This window comes from Monodelphis domestica, chromosome 6, assembly GCF_027887165.1.
Source record: "Monodelphis domestica isolate mMonDom1 chromosome 6, mMonDom1.pri, whole genome shotgun sequence".
Taxonomy (NCBI): Eukaryota; Metazoa; Chordata; class Mammalia; order Didelphimorphia; family Didelphidae; genus Monodelphis; species Monodelphis domestica.
In genome coordinates, this window is record NC_077232.1 from 136,161,265 (window position 1) to 136,181,039 (window position 19,775).

General features: G+C 36.1%; 1 protein-coding gene across 4 annotated transcripts in view; it reads right to left on the reverse strand.

Moving 5' to 3' along the window:
• GABRA4 (gamma-aminobutyric acid type A receptor subunit alpha4) overlaps positions 1–15,642 on the reverse strand; it is a 116,393-nt gene extending 100,751 nt beyond the window's left edge. The window contains exons 1-3 of one of the 4 annotated variants that reach the window (XM_056802584.1): positions 15,596–15,642; positions 14,400–14,538; positions 13,851–13,969 (exon numbers count right to left, since the gene is read on the reverse strand). In XM_056802584.1, coding sequence (XP_056658562.1) covers positions 13,851–13,969; positions 14,400–14,485 — 205 coding nt within the window. In that variant the 5' untranslated portion in view covers positions 14,486–14,538; positions 15,596–15,642. Of the gene's footprint in view, positions 1–13,850; positions 13,970–14,399; positions 14,539–14,914; positions 15,472–15,595 lie in introns of those variants that run through there. The other 3 variants (XM_007496492.3, XM_056802585.1, XM_007496493.3) reach the window with 3 other exon arrangements.
• Between the last annotated feature and the right edge of the window lie 4,133 nt (positions 15,643–19,775).

Here is a 19,775-nt window from a genome sequence, read left to right on the forward strand (position 1 = left end):
TTTACTGACAATGCTAACCAGTTAAAACAAGAGAAAGAACCAAAATTCATTTGGACGAATGAAAGACCTATATTCCCAATAGAAACAATCAAAGATGTAGCAATGATACAAACATAGCACTTCTAGACCTCAAATTATAGCATAAAGCAGAAATTGTCAAAACTATTACTGACTAAAATAATGTAAAAGTAAATCAGTGGAACACTACATATATACATATATATATATATATATATATGTACACACACACATATATATAAAATAAAAAAGATTTAAACTCAGCAATGACCTAAGATTTTCTAAATCAGTGAATAAATTACTTAGGAAATAACTCCCTCTTTGACAAGAACCAATGGAATAACTATTAAGTAATGTGGCACAAATTAGGTTTAGTACAACAGCTGACACCATATATAATTATACCATAATAAATTCTAAAAGAATATAAAATCTTAATATTAAAGGTCATATCTTTAAAAATTTTAAGAGAGAACCAAAACAGGTACCATTCCTAATTAGAAATAGTGGGAGAATTCTTAACCAAATAATATAACAAGTTTACCTCAAAAGAAAAAGGATGGTCATTTTAATTATTTGAGTCTGAAAAAATGTTATATGAAACAATCAACATAAATTATGATATAAAGGCAAAATATACATTTAGGAAAATTCTTTGCGTATAATATTTATGACAAGAGATTTATATCCAAGATATATAGAGAATACAAATATATGATAAAAAATTCCCTACTAAATACCTGATAAAAGAACATAAATAGTCTCAAAGGCAGAATCACAAACTTTATACAACCACATGAAACAATGTTCCAAATAATTGGGATTTTTTTTGTTTTTGCTTTGTTTTTAACCCGAAGTTTCATCTCCCACTCAGCAAATTGTCAAAGATAACAATAGCTGGGAATAAATGGTGAGGGGGTTGTGAAAAGACAGGAACACTGTTGGTATAACTGTAAATTGATTGAGCCATTCTAAAAAGCAATTTGGAAAAATATTAATCTAACAAAATAATTAGAATGTCCATGTCCTTTGATTACAACATGCCACTGCTAAGCATACTACCCATAAAGGTCAAATAGGAGATGGACAGACAGAGAGATAGACAGAGATAGATAGACAGAGAAAGATGAGGAGAGGAAAGAAGAGGAGAGGAGGGGAGAGGAGAAGAAGAAAGGGAAGAAGAGGAGAAGAAAGGAAAGGAGGAGAGGGGAGGGGAGAAAAGGGGAGGGGAGAGAAGAAGAAAAAAAGATCCAATAAATACCAAAATCTTTATAACAGAATCTGTGAATTACCAAAGAACTAGAAACAATTCAAATAAACATTAATTGGGAAGAGCTAAATAAAGTCTAACACTAATAGGATGTTTTCTTGCAATATAAGAAAAAATGAATGCAAAGAATACAGCATGGAGGTACCCTGAGAGTGAAACAGGAGGCAGCATAGACCAGACAAATCAAGCCACTCCCATTACCCTGATGACCGTAAATTAATGGGGACAGCCTAGGACCCTGAACCCAAGAGTTTAGGGAATAGAAATGTCTTAGGCAATGGTAATGGCTGTTTCCCATAACCATCGTTCTGTGGAGAAGCAGCCTGGCTACAGATCCTACAGGTGCCACAGCCACAGTTACTAATGTCCCAAAAAATAATATTCTTGCCACCAAAATAATTGGCACCAGCAAAAAGATCAGTATCAGAAACAATTATGATCTTTGTTGGAGGAAATGACATTTAAAAAGATGCATTGCCATCTGCTATGTCACTGTACCATAAGTCACAAGAGACCTTTCCATTTGACTGGCAGATAAAGCTTTCCATGTACGTTATCTCCCTCATTAGAATATATAAAGTCCTTGTGGGCAAAGACAACTTTGCTTTAGTACTTGTATCCCCAGTGCTTAGAAAAATGCACTGTGCATACTAAGCAAATAATAATGCTGTATTTATCCATTCAGACAACACTGAGAAGCATAGGAAGATTTGTATTAAGGTGTGCAAAGTGAAATTAGAAGAACCAAGAAAATAAAATATGCAAATGTATAAAGAGCAACCAAAACAGGGATGGTGGGGTAGGATAAGGGTTGGGAGGGAGGACTATGTAACTACCCTTCTCAGCACTAAAAAGAGAGAGGAGAAAATGCACTATGCTGCCTTCTGTGCAGAAGTGAGGGACTATGAGTGTGAATAACTTATTTATATGATGTCAGATGCAATTGATGAAATGATTAGTTCTAAGTAGCTAGGTGGTAGAATGGATATAGTTCTGAACTTGTGGTGGTCAAGAAGAACTAATTTTAAATCCAGATTCAGATACTTATTAGCCGTGTGATCCTGGGTAAGTCATTTAACTTTTGCCTTTCTCAATTTCTTCATCTGTAAAATGGAGATAAGAATATCTCCCAGGACTGTTGTAAAGACAAAATGACCTATCTTTAAAGTATTATATAAACATTAGCTTTATTATACTACTGAACGGCTTTCTTTTTTTTTCCTCTTTTCTAATTCTTTGTTATTAGAAATGGCTTCTGAAGAATGAAGGGAGCTATATTTGCAAAGGGAATTGATAAAAAACAAAAATATAATAGAAATTCTCATGTTCCTTACATAGCATATTAAGCTATAAAGTACATAACTATTCAAATTGGCGATATAATTTGTTGAGTATGCCCATGTCTATATTATCAATGATAACTATCACTGTTTTCTTCTTCACATGATGGTCTCTAAAATGGCAAAGCAACTTTCCTAGGACCAACCTAAAGGTCCCTTACCTATAATAAACACATAACTATGAAAATATGACAAATTAACATTAATACAAAATTCCTATTTCCTTAAGAAAAATTCAGTTTTCCAAATATCAAAAATAGGTTAAAAGGCTTTTGGTATATTGCTCATCTTACCACCATTGGCCTTTAATTGCCATCTGTCCTTTTCCAGACTCCCAGTATGTTCTCAATTGGGCCTCTATCATCACATTAGTCTTGAAGTTAAAAGGAGTTTTTCTATCTTCAAAATGGTTTTCAAAATCAAATGCGACCTAAAGATCACTTCAAATATAGTCTAGCAGCTTGAAGCAAGACTGAGACCAAAATATCATAACCTACTCCTTTAGAAAACCAGGATGATGACAAGAGAATGTGCCTAAATGACATAACCATGCCTTTTATTTATATGAAACTTCACAATTTTCAAAACATTTCTACCTCCATCATCTCATATAATCCTCACAATGACCCTGTTAAAGTCATCACAGAGTTAAATAGGCAGGGGAAGTTTGATTATCCTATTTTACTGGTGAGGAAACTCACATTTAGAGAGGTCAAACCATTTTCCCAAGGACATACACGTAGCATATTAAGAATTGGGACTAGATCTGAAGAGTTCTGACTCCTTAGCCATATTCCTAGGGTTCCACAAGGCTTCTTCTCAAGGCACAGAGAATCAGGACCTACTATGTGCTAGGCCTGTGCTAAACACTTTACAAATATTTTCTCCTTTGATCTAAATCATGGCAGACATGTAATAACTACAGAATAAAATCAAGCCTTGCTGCTTCATGTTGCTAGCTGAGTCACAGTAAGTGACAACTCAAAAAGCTATGTTTAGCCTCATATAATTCATTCCAAAGGATTTATGTAGCTATCTGAGCATTACTGAATCTGTCTGAAGATTTTGATGTGTTTTAATACTGAGACAGGGGTCAATGTTGTATACAAAATAAAATATATGGGCAACTATCAAGTAATTGGAGAATTTTATGTTCTGAATTAATTCATTAACTAGTATATAATGGAGAAATGTTTACTAGATGATTATATGACTTTACCAAATGAAAACTGGTTGTATGGCTGGATTCAAAGAATAATTAATGGTTCAATGTCACCATGGCTGGAGGTTTTTAGTTCCCTAGGATCTATGCTTGACTTTCAACTGTTTAACATTTTACCTATGATTTGAATAAAGGCATAGAAGACAGCCTTATCATATTCACAGGTGTCATGAAGCTGGAAGGGATAGTTAATATCATTTATAGCAAGATACAAGCCCAAAACATCTTGGTCAGAAAGAGCTTTGGAACCTAGAATCAATCCATCATTCTATCAAAATGTATTTATTAAATAAATGCCTACTATGTGACAGGCATCTAGGGGGCCCAGTGGATAGAGCACCAGAACTGGAATCAGGAAGACTCCTCTTCCAGAGTTCAAATCTGGTCTCAGACACTTACTAGCTGGGTGACTGGTAAAGCCACTTAACACTGTTTCCTTCAATTTTCTCATCTGTAAAAAAGAGTTGGAGAAGGAAATGGCAAATCACTCCAAAATCTTTGCCAAGAAAACCACAAAAGGGTCATGAAGAGTCAGAGAGGACTGAAAAACTATTCAACAACAGCAGCCTATGACAGGCACTCTTCTAGTTTATTGGGGTCCAAATACAAAGAATGAGATGTCATAGAAACTCACATTTGGATTTGAAAAGTCAGTTTCACAAGTACCCATGTCTGGAAATCATGTCCATTTTGGATGTTATCTACATGTCCTGGGACAAGTTCCTGCCCTTCTCTGGCTCTCAATTTTCACTGGAAGAGGAATGAATTGGATTCAATGGTCTCTCTTCCTACTCCAGAGCTATGATTTTATGATGGCGGAGGGGAGGAGGCAGTTAGTAGACCACAAGCTCATTATGATCCAGCAGAATGATATGGTGACAACAACCACTACAAAAACTGACTCCATGACAGACTCCACATGTTGCCATGTCACTTTCTAGACTAAACGGAGAGCGCCTTCAGTGGGTCATTTATACAAATCTGGTCTTGGAGTTTTATAATTATCAATCTTATGAGTTGCCAAAGACAATGCTACAAAAGCTCATCTTTTCAGCTTCTGAAAGACCTCATAATCCAAACAGAAAAGAAAGCTGAGATCTTGAGAACAGATTGAAATCTTTTTATAAAACTTAGCTGTACAGAGGTCTCATGTAAATGGAAATACTCCTGGAACTGCACATATCAAATGGGTTGTCTTTTGATGTATACTTGGCAAACAAACATTCAAAATACACCATAAAGGCACCATTAAAAAAAACCCACCAGGATCAGATTCAATCTTCAGCTTTTGGATGCCAAGAGGGACTGTGCTATGGTTTATCCTTGCTTTTGTAATGTCCTACCTACATGAGAACTTAACTTATGTAACTACAGATAAAAATGAAGCTGAAGCAATTGAGTCATTCAGCAACATCAGTACAGTAATTCCACTTACTGAATTTTGAATCTAGTCTAAACAATACATTTTTTAGCCATAATTGTTTCGGTGTCAGCCAGAATGAAGCTCAGAAAGATTTGGTTATGGTTACCTTTGGTTCAAATGAGCCTCCAAAATGCTGAGTTCTTCATTATTTTTAACAGCAATTCTCTTAATATTAAAAATATTTCTTTGAAAATGTATGTGCATACAAATTAACCTGGTAGCAATTGGCTTTCCTATGAAGCTGAGAATTTGGTTGCCTGGGGACTAATTAAGGAAGAAATACATATGTATGTATGTAACTATATATATATATATATACATATACATATATGTATATATACACACACATATCCACAAACATATATATCATAATTTGGCATATTGTGGGATTTTTTTCTTTTGTATGAATTTAAGCAAACATGAATGGTAGGGGTAGGAGCATGTCAAGTACATCTGTGTTTGTAGACAAAAGAACTGAAGTTCTCCCTACTCTATCCCCTTCCTCAATCAATAAATGATAGTTTGGATCCATAATCTTTCTAAAGTCTCTTCAGCTCAAATAATTGATGCCTATATAATACATTAAACATTTCAAGGAAGCATAGGAATTTCTAAATCTGTCTGCTGATATATACCCAGCTCTCAAACTTTATCGGTTTTATTTCTTCCAGAATTCTAAACTGATGACAATTTTATGGCAATAAAGTCAGATTATTTTATTAAGAACTTAATATTAAATATTAACTAAATAATAGTAATAATTTTGTTAGTATAGTAATAACTCATGTTTATAATTTTGTGTTTTTTTTGTAATATATGCAAGATATTATGCCATTAGTGTAGAAAATTCCTCTCCTGATGAGTCCTTTGAACTATCTATAACTAATGTAAATCTTAAAGAGTTGACCTGAGACAAAAAGAGGTCAAGGATCTTCTCACAGATCACACAGTATTGTCAGAGGCAGATTTTTAATTCGTGTCTTTCTGACTCCAGTATCAGAAGAAAATTCACTATGCTACATTTCCTCCAAAAGATAAAATGGTTATGAATTAATCTATCATCCCAAAAGCTCTAAGAATAATATTCTTGGTTATAAATTCTTTAATGAAAAGAACCCTGGCTTTTCCTTTATGCCTCTAAAAGTGGTTTGGCACAGTGCCTTAAACACAATAACACTTTAAATGTCTTGAATGAATGGAGTGAAATAATATTTATCATGCAATGATCCATACACTATTTATTTACACCATTCACTACTTACTATTTGAGAACTTGAAGGCCTCTCATTTTGGATATGTAAAAACTAGGAACATGAAACCAATCAATTAACATTGAATATAATCAATAAAGGCCACCACTTAATACAATTTTCTGTAAATAGCTTATACTGGGGCATTAGAAAATAGCCTTCTTTTCAGTATATAGCTCCAGGAAGGTATATCTGCTGCAAAGGAACACTGCCAAAGAAACAATATTCTCACCCCAAAGTTGAGTGAAAAAAATTGGTCAGGTTTGTTATAAGAGAGAAAGGACTCTGGTTCTCCTACTCCTAGTCTTTCTCAGACAGCCTTCCTCTCATCCCTTATCCTCTGCCTGGAACCATTAGTCTTTTCTAAAATTTTTTCTCATTGTAATCTTCCAACGGCCATACCACCTTGTAGACTAGAATCTCGCTTTCCATGACATCAGCATCAGAAGGATAAGTATTCCTGACTTAGAGGGACCTTTCACTGATCTGTAAAACAACTGTTCCCCTCCCAGAATCCTCAGCTTCCCAGAGATATCAACGAGGAAAGGAAGAATGACTACAGCTTGGTGTAATAATGAACAAGTCCTAAATATGGCCTCAGTCATAGACTCAGCTATTCAGTAAATTGTCCAGTCATATAACAAGCAAATGGTAGAACTCACAGGAATCTGTCTTCTGACTTCACCAACCAGTGCTCTTTCTTTGGTAAAATCCACATTACCCTCTAAAAAAGGGTGGTAGGGAGGAGTAAGCCAAGGGCAAATAATCATAAATTACAATGGGAAGTGTTGTTGTTCTATAATATATAATTCTTCATGACCCCATTTAGGGTTTTCTTGGCAAAGATCCTGGTGTCATTTTTTGGTTCATTCTCTAGCACATTTTACAAATGAGGAAACTCAGGCAAACAGTGTTAAGTGACTTGCCCAAGATCATATATCTAGGAGATGAGACCAGATTTGAACTCATCTTCCTCACTTCAGGCCCGGCACTCTCTGAGCCATCTTGCTGCTCTTTAACTGTCTAGAGAAGGGGTATTTTATTCAGTAGGCAATTAAAAAAACAACACAACAAGAAGTAGAAACCTATCAACTTGCAGGTGAATATGGACAGTGTAAACCACAAACATCAAATTCAAGGAGGCCCGCTTGGGGGCCTAGAGTGGGCTAGATAAAAATATAACTGGGAAATGTTTAAAAAGTAAGTAAAATACAAAAGAGCATAATGTTAATTTGCAATTTTCTAAGCCGATATGTAGTCTAACCATTTCTATTTGAGTTTTATATCATTGGTATACACAATGACTCTACATCTATTTCTCAGACACTGAACACCTTCTCATTTTATTTCGGCCTTGAGAACTCGCAAAAAAGTTCTCTTTTTTGAGGGTCTTCCCCAAGTTCATCATCTAATGTCCTTATCACTGCAATTCTCACAACTGTTGTAACAAACTGCAATGAATGCTGGGCTGGTCCAAAATCAATCCCTAAATAAAAATGAAGAAATTCTGAAAGCATATGCTCTCAGACACTTTAGAAACTTCTCTTCCCAGTCAGGCCACTTGGACATAGCTTTGTCTCAAAACAACATTTAAATGTCCTGATGTATTTAAGTTTAAATGGCCCCACAATCAAGAGGTTCAGCCTATTAGTATTAGTTCCAATAGTGAACCCATCGGTAGATAGCCCAGCAAAAATTGCAAAAAGGGGATGACTTCTTCCCTTTTGTTAGTTATGAAAACACAGCTTACAATCCTAGAGCATAGGGTCCATTTGGGTAGAATTACACCAAAAGCTAATAAATATTTATGCAGTTCTTGTATGTAAATGTAACATTTTCTTAGGGGCTTTGTTTGGGTGACAGTGCAAGGGAGAATGTAAGATTAGATAACTCAGTAATAAATTCACTATTTCTATTCCTTAGAAACACAAATTCTCTTTAAATCGTCAAACCCTCTAAAACAAGTAAAAGAACCATTAGGTTTAATGGTACATGAATTCAGATTGAAGAGTCTAATGGGTCCAGTAAAAAAGAATCTCATTTAGTAAAAGTGTCCAATAAAAAACTATCAATACTATTTAATCCCATTTTCTAGGGCAATTTCATAATGGACAAAATATATAAAACATGTCCTTAACCTACAAATAATTTACAAAATATTTAATGTTTTCATATATTCAAATGTACCAGTATTAGTCAGGGTGTCACTATATCCAGTATTTTTTTAATATAAGGAAAATAAATGTCTATAATCTGAAGTGAATTTAAAAAGAGAAAGAGAAACAGAGAGAGAAGCAGAGAGAGAGAGAGAAAGAGAAAGAGACAGAGAGGAGCAGAGAGAGAGAATTAGAAGATGTAGTGTATAAGAGAAAAGGACCTGTAGTCAAGAAATGTGGCCTCAGAAAATAAATACTTTGTGTCACCCTGGGCAAATCACTTAACTTTTGTTTACTTCATTTTTCACAACTGTAATATGGAGATATCAATCATACCTACCTTCTCTTATGAGGATAAATTGAGGTAAGCTTTACAAAGTTCTTTGCAAACATCAAACCATTATCTAAATGATAGCTATTAACAGAAATGATACATGAAATATAAAAATAATAATTTTTATTAACCAAATTATATGTAATTTCAAGATTTGGGGACAGGATATGAAGAATACATGGAAGCTAATATTCTGATGCACTTGATAAATAATACTAATGAGTTTCACATTTTTGAAGTTTCATGGTTTGCTACTGAACCTTTTAATTTTACCAAACTGAGCAATAATATTGTGCACTTCATGATTCATTTTCAGAAAACTTACAATTTTTTTTCCACTTTAAGTGGGCAACTTCAATCAATAACAACAAATCCTTTGGAAATCCATATAAGCAGCCTTGAGAATTCATGGGAAGTTAAATTTTCTCTCCCTATCTCCAGGAGTGCATTCTAAAACACTTTATAATGCCTGCTTGAAAACATGGCCCTTGACACCTTCTTCCCTAATTCAAAGGACCATCAGGGTATTGCCCAGGACAATGAAATTATGGAATCATAGAATCAAAACTGAGAGGGAACTTAAGGGAGGTCTCATGCAACACCCTCATTTTAGAGATGAAGCTGAAGTACAGGCAGGCAAAGTAAATTGCCCAGGATCAAAAAGCAAAGAGAAGAGATGACATTTGAATCCAAGACCTCTTCTACTACATGCAACATTAATTCTACAATAATATTCTGAACTACTTCCTATAATTCCACTATATCTGGTCCCAAAGAATCCAGATATGTTAGGTTATGTTTCACTTGCTGTATGATCCCAAAGTGCCTGAAATATTATAGATCAAACTTCCTTCAGGAACACAAGTAGTTTCTAAATCAGAGCTAGAGGTATATCCATGGAGTAGAGCACAGGTTTGCTCTTAATTTCATTTTAGAATGCGTTAATCCATATTTCCTCCTGAGGTTTGGGGTTTGTTTTAAGTTCCTCCCTTCTTCTTTCCCTCCCCACCCTCACCATACACACATAATTTCTGATCCCAGAAATGACTAGGGTAAGGAGAAAAAGGTAGAAACATGGAAGGTCAAGGATAAGGCCAGGAGGCAAGAGGCAGGAGGCAGAAGGTGGTAAAAACCATCCCATTTTCTTTCCCCTCCACAAATAAAAACCAGTCTACTTAAGTCCCAATTCTATTCAAACCCCTGCCTCATCTGATGAGCAAGCTGTCAACTGTGATCCAAATTAAATGCCTGCTAATTGATTAAACTTCCATTTTAACTTTTATTTTAAAAAGAACTTAATAAGTTTATGTTTAGTGTTTGAGCAAAGACATAAAAATGACTTATCTACTAAGAGTTAGCAGAACCAGAAAGTCTTTCCTTATGATGTTTTTTGTGTGTTATCAAAAGCCAAGTATTTTATATTTCACCTTTAAAAAGTCAAAATTTCCCTTAAAGTAGAGCATTTCAGAGAAGGAAGATGTGACTTTAATACTGAATTTTCTCTTGATTTTCAGAGATATATGACATTAACATAATGAAAGCCCATATGTTCTCTTTTGGTATGAATTCTTACCCTCTGTAACATGGGAAGTAGCCTCCATAAATCAATGGGCAGCTCTCTTTCAAATTATGAATCATTTTATGAAATAAATATTTACTAACAAAAATATGAAGACAAAGAGGAAAATTTGATTAGTATAATAAATATTTTAATGAGTAATCCACTGTTACTATTCTAAATAATAGGAAAGAAACTCTATCCTGTAAAGTTTTCAAAGTATATGTATTGGATTATATTAAGTCAAAGTCAACAATAACAAATTAAGGTAAATATATCTTTTAGAATAACAACAGAATTGCATTTAGCCACACCATTACTTCCATCCCCCGAACTTAATCATAATAATTCTCTTTAAAATTTATATTTAAAATATTCCCAAATAAAACCCTATTTTAGCAACTTAATTGTCTAAAATGACCAAACTATTTCCTGATTCTCCTAGGGTGCTATTTTTATAATGACATTAGAATCTCTCAGGCACTTAGGGAAACTCTTGAGTTGGCAAATGGTTTTTAAAAAAAGAAAAATATGCCCTTGGTTAATCACCAACTTTTCTTTATAGCTTTGCAGAAAGAACATAGAACTTGAGTTTGAGTGGCTGTACTCAAATCCTAACTATGGAACTTTCTACCTACGTGACATTTGGCAAGTCATTTCACCTCTAAAGATTTCAGATTCTTCATTTATAAAATGAGGGGGCTGTAAAAGATTAACTCAAAAGTTCCTTCCCACTCCAACGTTCTAAGATTGTACATAAAACCAAGGTACTTACTCTTACAGAGAAATATATCCCTATAGAAAAGTCATAGTCCTGAAATATAATTGCTTTTGTTTCTTTGTTTCCCTAGTATAAATCCCCAGGATTAAGAAACAGCATTCATTGGCTCTGGAGTCATAGAATCTGGATTCCAATCTCACTTCTGATTCTCTCTATGGATGTGACACTGGACAAATCATGTATCTTCCTTTGGTTTCAGTTTCCACATTTATAAAATGCAGTTAGACTATGTGATTTCTTAGGTTCCTTCTAGTACTAGAAACATGATTCTACAATAAACATTTCCATATGGGCTTTAATGAGGTTGACAGCCTTTGGACTTGAAAGAGTAAAAGGAAAAAAATTATAAAAAATATTCATTGGCACCCTGTTGTCTATGAAAGTTCAAACTCCTTATCCCAGCCTTCCTTTTCAACTTTATATCCCAAATATGCATAAACATAAATTAAAATTTTTGAAAAAACCCACAAGATCAAAATTTTTCTTAAATCATGAATTAAAAGGTCTTATACAACTCACTCTTAGACCCTTGCTAGCACTGCCTAGGACTCCCTGTTCTCTTCTAGGCCTCAACTATCAAGATTCTACTTTTAAAGCCCACCTCCAATCAACTTCTTCAGCATTATTTCAAACTACTCTCATCATCAACTCCATTTCAACCAAACTATACCATAACCTTTACTCAAAGCATTCAGAAAGCTCTATCTCTCTGCCGCTTCAAACCCAATACTAGATTTCAAAAGAACTGGAAGTTGGGCTGAATTAAGTTAGAATTCAAAGTGGATTAGTAAATGTAAAGTTTCACCTTAGGTTCAAAAATCCAATGTCACAAATGCAATGTGGTTACACACTAGTGTAGTGGGGTTTTTAGTAAACTATAAACTTAAGATAAGTTAATGTGTGATATATATCCAGTAAAGCTAATGTGCTTTTAGGTAGTAACACTTGAGGCAATGTACAAAATTGCTGCAGTCTGACCTGATTAGACCCCATTAGGAGTACTGGGTTCACTTGTAGAGACCACTTTTATAAAAGATAAACTTTGGAGCATCTGGAAGATTTTGCCAGGATTGGGAAGGTCATTAATATAAAACTGTGTGGATTAGTTGAAGGAATTGAGGGAGCTTTCAATTGCTTCAAAATGCATTCAAAATTTAGAAATTCTTTCTTTTGGCCAGAGAAAAGAAGACCTAGTGAGAAATGATACCTATCCCATTATTTAAAGGCCTGGAGCAGTGGTTCTCAACCTTTCTAATGCCATGACCCGCAATACAGTTCCTCATGTTGCAGTGACCCCAAACCAAAAAATTACTTTGGTGGCTACTTCAAAACTGTAATTTTGCTACAGTTATGATTCGAAATGTAAATACCTGGTATGCATTATGTGTTCTCATTGCTACAAATTGAGAACCGTTGGCTTAGAGTCCTGCTATTTGGCTCTGGAAGATAAAATCAGGAGCAATGGGTAGAAGTTGAAAAGATGCAAATTTGTGTTTGATAAAAGGAAGAATTTCCTTACAACTAGAGCTAAGGAGAAGTTAAACAGGATAGCTCATTGTTCTCTCCAAACTAAATAAACTTCCAGAAAAAAACTAAGTGACAAATTAGTTTATAGAGATGTTTCTTGCTCAGGTATGGGTGGAATAATATGGTTTCTGAAATCCTTCTCAACAATGAGATACTATATATAGTTCCTCCAAAAGAAGATCTCTCTGATCTCTGATGATCCTTTATGGAAATATTCTCTCCTTGCTCTGCATACCTAAAGAACTCGATTTGCAATGCCCTAATCAAGATTTTATTCTTCTCACAAACCATAAAGTCCTTAGGAGTAGGGAAACTTTTAGGCAATTTCATGTCTTACACAGAATCTAACAAATCACACTGCCCATTTTAAGCGTTCAGAATGTATTCATGAAGAACCACAACAGTCTCTTAAAACCACAGAAGAGAATCAAATACATTAGAGAAAGAACTTGGAAGAGCAAGTGCTCAAGTTTTCCCCAATTTCTGAACTGTGCAGAACACACCTGCTTATTATAGTCTAGTGGAAAGACCACAAGTGAGGTTTTTCAGGAACAACCCAGAGTGTTCAGGTAAAGAAAGGTGGCCACAGTGAGCCTCAGACCAAAAGTAATTCCAAACTCTTTACCTTAGTGGTACTAAGATATGGTGATACTTTTTTTTTTTTAATTCCCCAGTCTCTCACCCACCTAGACTAAGAGATCCTGGGTGCTATGGAAGAAAGAAAAGACAACTAAGGAGAGAGGTAGAGGAGGGCAGCAAAGGATGGAGGTGATATTTATGTCATAATTATCACAAAGAGACAGAAACTGAAGAGACAGAGACTGAACCAGAGACTATGACAGGAACAGAGACAGATTTGAATTTGCATAAAAAGCATACCTATGGATATCCCCAAAGACAGACAGACAGGCAGATGCAGAGAGAGACAGACAGGAGGGACAGGACACACTTGCGTTTGAAATCATTCATACCCCCAAATCCAGGACGCAGTCTGTTGTCATAACCATCGAGTAAACTGTCCAGGATGCGAGTGAAATTCTCTGGACGTAATTTCTCCTCCTTTTGGGGATCTCCTGGGGGTTCGTTTAAACTGCACCACAAAAACCAACAAAACAACAAAAATGTATGAAATACAGGAAAGTATACCTGAAAAATATAGGGAATAATGAATTGATTTTCAAGGGTCAAAGCCCTTCACCTGAAGCTTCATTGGAAGAGACTGTGGTGGGGAGTATTGGGGGAGAGGGAGAGGATGGAGTAAATGGGGAGGAGGTGAAGTGATGGGAAAAAAAAAGAAATGGTCAAACTGGGAGCCCTCTCTCTACCCTCCTCTCCCCCTACTCTCCACACATGCATACAGGCTCTTTCCCCCCTATTCCCTCTGGTTATCCCTTTTACCAGGTGCCAAAAAAGCTTCGGTTCAGCCAGAGTTCAAAGCTCCGAGTGGGTGTCCTGGTAACTAGCCGACCGCGGGGACACCCCAGCACCCTACGCCCCCAGGCCCTCAGGGGAGTACTCACCAAGCCGCCAGACACAGGAAGTGCAGGAGGGTAAAACTGACCCCGGAGGACATCGTGGTTCCTGGCTCCTTCATGGTAGAAACCATCTTTGCAACATGCCATACTTTAAGCCGGTTCACGTTCCTCGTCTCGCAAATGCCTAGTCCAGGGAGCGGAGAGATCACACAGCGGTTGGCACCCGTACGGGCACACACACACACTCGCTGTCACGCTCACACTCTGACACACTCACCCAGAGCGCTCATCACCAGAGGAGCGTGTGAGTGTGTGTGTGTGCGATGGGGGGGTTGGGGTCCGGGTGGGAGGGTTATGGATAGCCTTTTCTAGAAAAAGCTTAAATGGGCAGAGATAGGTGCCCACCTCGGTACCCCTCCCATTTCTTCCCCCTACAGTCCAGGCTGCGCAAGTTTATCTGAACCTTCAACTCTGGGGAGGAAAAAGAGGAACATTCCCCACCCCCTATTCCTAGCTCCCTCTTCAATCCCCACCCCACCCTACCCCACCCCCACACACACCTCCATTAATCCTCTTCCCCAAGATACGGATTTTGTTTTTGCAAAAAAAAAAAAAAATGTAGGGTGTTTGACCACGACTCTTTCTTTCTTAGGGTAAGAAAAAGGGTGTTGGGGCGGGGAGCGGGGTTCTTTTACCTCCCCCTCTTCCGCTTGGATTCCCCCAAAAAACAAATCAACAGAGAGGGTTTAGGGGCAGAAACTCCGGATCTACCACCTTCTAGGATTTGGGGAGAGGGGCGAGTCAGCTCGTTGTAAAAGGGTAAAATTCCATGGGACGGATCCCAATTTATGACTCAGATATGGTGACTGGAAAATAGGCTCGAGCCTTCACTCTTCATTTGTAAGGCAATAGCTTTAATAAAACTTAATCCCTTTACTAATACTCCTTCCCTCCCCACCAATATTTCCTTGCTTCCTTCCATCCTCCATGTCCCTCCCCCACCAACACTTTAACCACCCCACTCCAACCCCCAGGCTTGGGGGCCTCGGGAGGGAGAAGAAAGGGGACGCCTACTGAAAATTACTTTGACTTCTTTGCAACCCTCTCCCTGAATGACGCACACTAGCTTTCAGACCTCCCCTTCACTTTTATTCTCCTCTTTAAAAAAAAAATGAAGGTTCTTTGGCTACATTCTAACTGCTCTCGAAAGTTTAAAAATAAAGTGGGACTAAAACGTATACCTGCTCTGCTAGTGTTTCTTCTGTTTGTTCTCTGATTTAAAACCAGGTGGGGAAAGATGTGGAGCTGAAATGAACAGGTTATAGACAAATCATGAAGGCTTAAATGGCCCCGTGGCTGCTGTGCTAAAAATAAAGCGAGCACCTCCACCCAAATCTATATAAAATAGTTACTTGCTCTGATTTGCTAAACACTTAAGAGCAGAAAGGAAAAAGGCGGAAGGAGGAGGTCGTGTGCCTTACTCCTTTGGTTATGCATGTGTTGGTTTTCCTAAGGTGAAGCCTAATTCAATGACCCAAATAATTTTCATTATGCAAGGTCTTTGGGATCATGCCCCAGTTAATGTGCCCTGTTTAAGGGGCTTTTGTTGGTAGATGTAGAAGCATACTCAATTAGAGGCTGGTCTTTCATCACTTTGGGGACAACAGCATTCAATGCAAACATTCCCTCCTTCCCCACTTCAATCTATCTCCAGATTTAACTAAAAGTAATATATTTTATAAGTTCTAGCACACAATAGGCAATCCATAAATGTTTGTTTAATAGAAGTGTTGAATTTTAATGTGGAAATTCAAACCAAGTCTAATGAATAAGAATTCAAGTACAAGCTTAGTTGCCAGTCTGCCTTGAAAAGAATTGTATATTGGTTCGTTTTTTCCAGTCTTTCATGGCTGAAATGTTCAAAATTGCCATCTGTTTGAAATCTAATTGTATTTTATTTAATTTCTCTAAATATTATTCAGTATTTTCTTTGAAAACAAGCCAAATGTCAATGCATTTTTGCTACCCCCCCCCAATCTGGAAAGTTATCTGAAAAAATAAACTAGAAAAATTAAGGAATGCTTTTGAGGGCAAGAGCCAGTTTATTATAGTTAAATCAGTTTATCATATCTCACTGTTGAATGAAACCCCTTACAAAGCCATTTCAATTCTTTCACTTAACTTCTATTCTCCTTTTTTTCTACTTAACCTTTATCACTAAATTACAGAATTTGAGTGTTTCAAAGAACCTCAGTGACCATCAAATGCAACTCATATGCAAAAGGAATCCCTATGCTGACATACCTGACAAATGATCTGTTTTTTCTTTTAAGGAATCCAAGGACCACCTTTATAGGCAGCTCATATTAAGACAGCCAACACGTTTGCAAGTTTTTGTTTGTTTTTCTTGATATCAAGTTTAAATTGGATTCTTTGCAATTTCCAATAATTGCTGCAGGTTCTGCTCTCCCGGGTCAAAACAGAATAGAATATTTCCCTTACATAACAGGCATCACATACTTGAAGAAGTTATCATGACCTGTTGAGTCTTCTTCAAGCTAAAAAGCTCAATTCCTTAAATTAAAACTCCCTCTACTAAATGCCATTCACCATCCTGGTTGCCTCTGGAATTGATGTCCTTCTTAAATCATGGTTCCAAGAACTGAACACTACCTCCAATAAGGTCTGAAAGAGGACACTATCACCCCCCTATTCCTGGAAGCTATTTCACTCTTACTGCAGCCCCGTGTCTAATTAGCTTCCATATCACAGAATAGATTCATATGGAGCTTGTACTCAAATCAAATCAAATTTTCAGTGCAATTGCTTTCCAATTATGTATTTACCATCTTAAGGTAGGGAGATGATTATTTTTGCATTCAAGTAAAAGACTTTACATTTGTCCCTATTGAATTATCATCTTATTAGATTTAGTTTAATGCTCTAGTTTGACAAAAACCTTTTTTTGATTCTTACTCTTTTATCTACTGTTTAAGACATCACAATTTTATTATCTATAAACTTATTGAACACACTTTTTCTAACTCATTGATAAAAAATAGCAAATTGCCCAGAGCCAGGAACAAGTCCCTTGGGTATTCCAATGGAAGCTTCCTGCTACTTTAACATTGAACCATTAACAATTATTCTTTAACTCCAATCATCAAACCAGTTCTGAATCCATTTGATTGTATTATCTTCTAATCCATATTTCTCTAACTTTTCCTTTTTAACCTTTTTCCAAAATTATATATCAATACAACTTTTTTTAACCTTTACTTTCTGCTTTGCAATCAATACTCTATTAATTGCAAGGAAGAAGAGTGGTAAGGGTTAAGCAATGGGGGTTAAGTGACTTGCCCAGGGTCACACAGCTGGGAAGTGTTTGAGGTTTGAACCCAGGACCTCCCATCTCTAGGCCTGGCTCTCGATCCACTGAGCTACCCAGCTCCCTCCTTCAATACAGCTTTTAATAATTGTTTTCTGACATTTTGCCATTCATGGTCCCTCCCTTCCAAACCTCCTTTCTCTCTGAGACAGCAAGTAATATGATGTAGCTTGTATGTGTGTTTTCATACAATACATATTTCAATGTTAGTCATATTGTAAAAAAGACATTTATTGCTTGCACTAAAGAAAAATTCATGGAAGAAATAAAATGAAGAATAGTGTGCTTCAAAATGTGTTCAAACTTTAGAAATTCTTTCTTTTGGTAATAGAAAGCCTTTTTCATCAAGAATATTTTGGAATTGTCCTGGATTCTTGCCTTGTTGATAATAGCCAAATCATTCACAATTGATTCACTATTGCTGTTAATGTGTACAACAGTTCTCCTGGTTCTTTTCATTTCACTTTACATCATTTCATATAAGTCTTTCCAGGATTTTTGTGACCATCTTGTTTGTTCTTTCTTGAGGCATAATTATATTCCATTACAATCATATATCACAACTTGCTCAGCCATGGTAATCACTTCAGTTTCCAGTTCTTTACCACCACAAAAAGGGCTGTTATAAGTATTTTTTGTTCAATTACATCGCCCCATCTATAATATTTTTAAGATATAGATCTTGTAGTGGTATTGCTGGGTCAAAGTTTGATGGCCCTTTGGGCATGGTTTCAAATTGCTCTCCAGAATGGTTGGATCAATTCACAGTTCCACCAACTTTCCCACTTTTTCCACATTCTCTCCAACATTTATCACTTTCTGTTTTTTTGGTCACATTAACTAGTTTAACAGGTGTGAATTCTTTTACTTAGCATTTCTCTAATTAATGGTGATTTGGAGCCTTTAAATATGAATAAAAAGTTTTAATTTCTTCATTTGAAAGTTGACTATTCATGTCATTTGATCATTTGCCAACTGGAGAATGTTTTGTGATCTTATACATTCAACTCAGCTTTCTTTATTTGACATATGAGGCCTTTGTCCAGGATACTTGCTGTAAAAATGTTTTCCCAGTTTGTTACTTCCCTTCTAATCTTGGTTCCATTGGTTTTCTCCATCTTCTCCACAAGAATATCTTGAAATATTTAACTAGACGCTTTGCTAAAATGAGTGCAAATTATATCCACCAGACAAATCTCATTTACTGGGTATTTAATTCAAGATACAAGGACAATGTTTTTGTACTACCAACAAAAATTTTTTTTTAAGAAAGAAAAAAGGAAAACCTATATGGATGTTCAAGATGATATTGACTCATTCTAGCAAGTTATTTTTATGAGTATTGATAGTGATAGTATTGATAAGGGTATTGATCCATCCACATTTCCCCCCTCAGACATGAATTTCTGAGCTGATTATATAAGGTTTTGGATGAAATAAACATATATAAATATATATATATATATATCATATCCTTAAAACTAAAACAATTAAGAAAATTAAATTGAGTTAATAATTATAACCCAGAGGACTTTTTCTTTGCTTCTTTCCCACAATTCAGCTCAAGACCAAAAAAATTAAAAAAAAGATTCAGACAAATAGTCCCATTTCAGTGAAGTAAGACCTCTGGAGGTCCCTGCCTTAATAATAGAAATTTGTATGAAAGACTACACGTTAGTCTGCTGCTTATCCCTGGGGGTGGCCCTCTGCCCAAGACTATACCTGCTTTGGAATAACAAATTCCAATGAACTTCATTCAAGGGATTCTCATCTAGGGACTGACCTTCCACATATTATTGCCCCTTTAATTTCCTTCGTTTTTCTTCCTTTCTTCTTCCAGAGAGGACAACCTCAGAAAGGAATCAACCTCTCATGACCCTCCCATGTTCATATGTTGATTAAAAGTTTCAATCTCATTTTGGCTTCAGCACTGCCTCATAACTGAAACTAAGCAATCTTTTAGAAAAAAAGCCCATGATTTATGCATAATTTCTACCATACTCTAACTAATGAAGGTAATCAATCAAAAACAT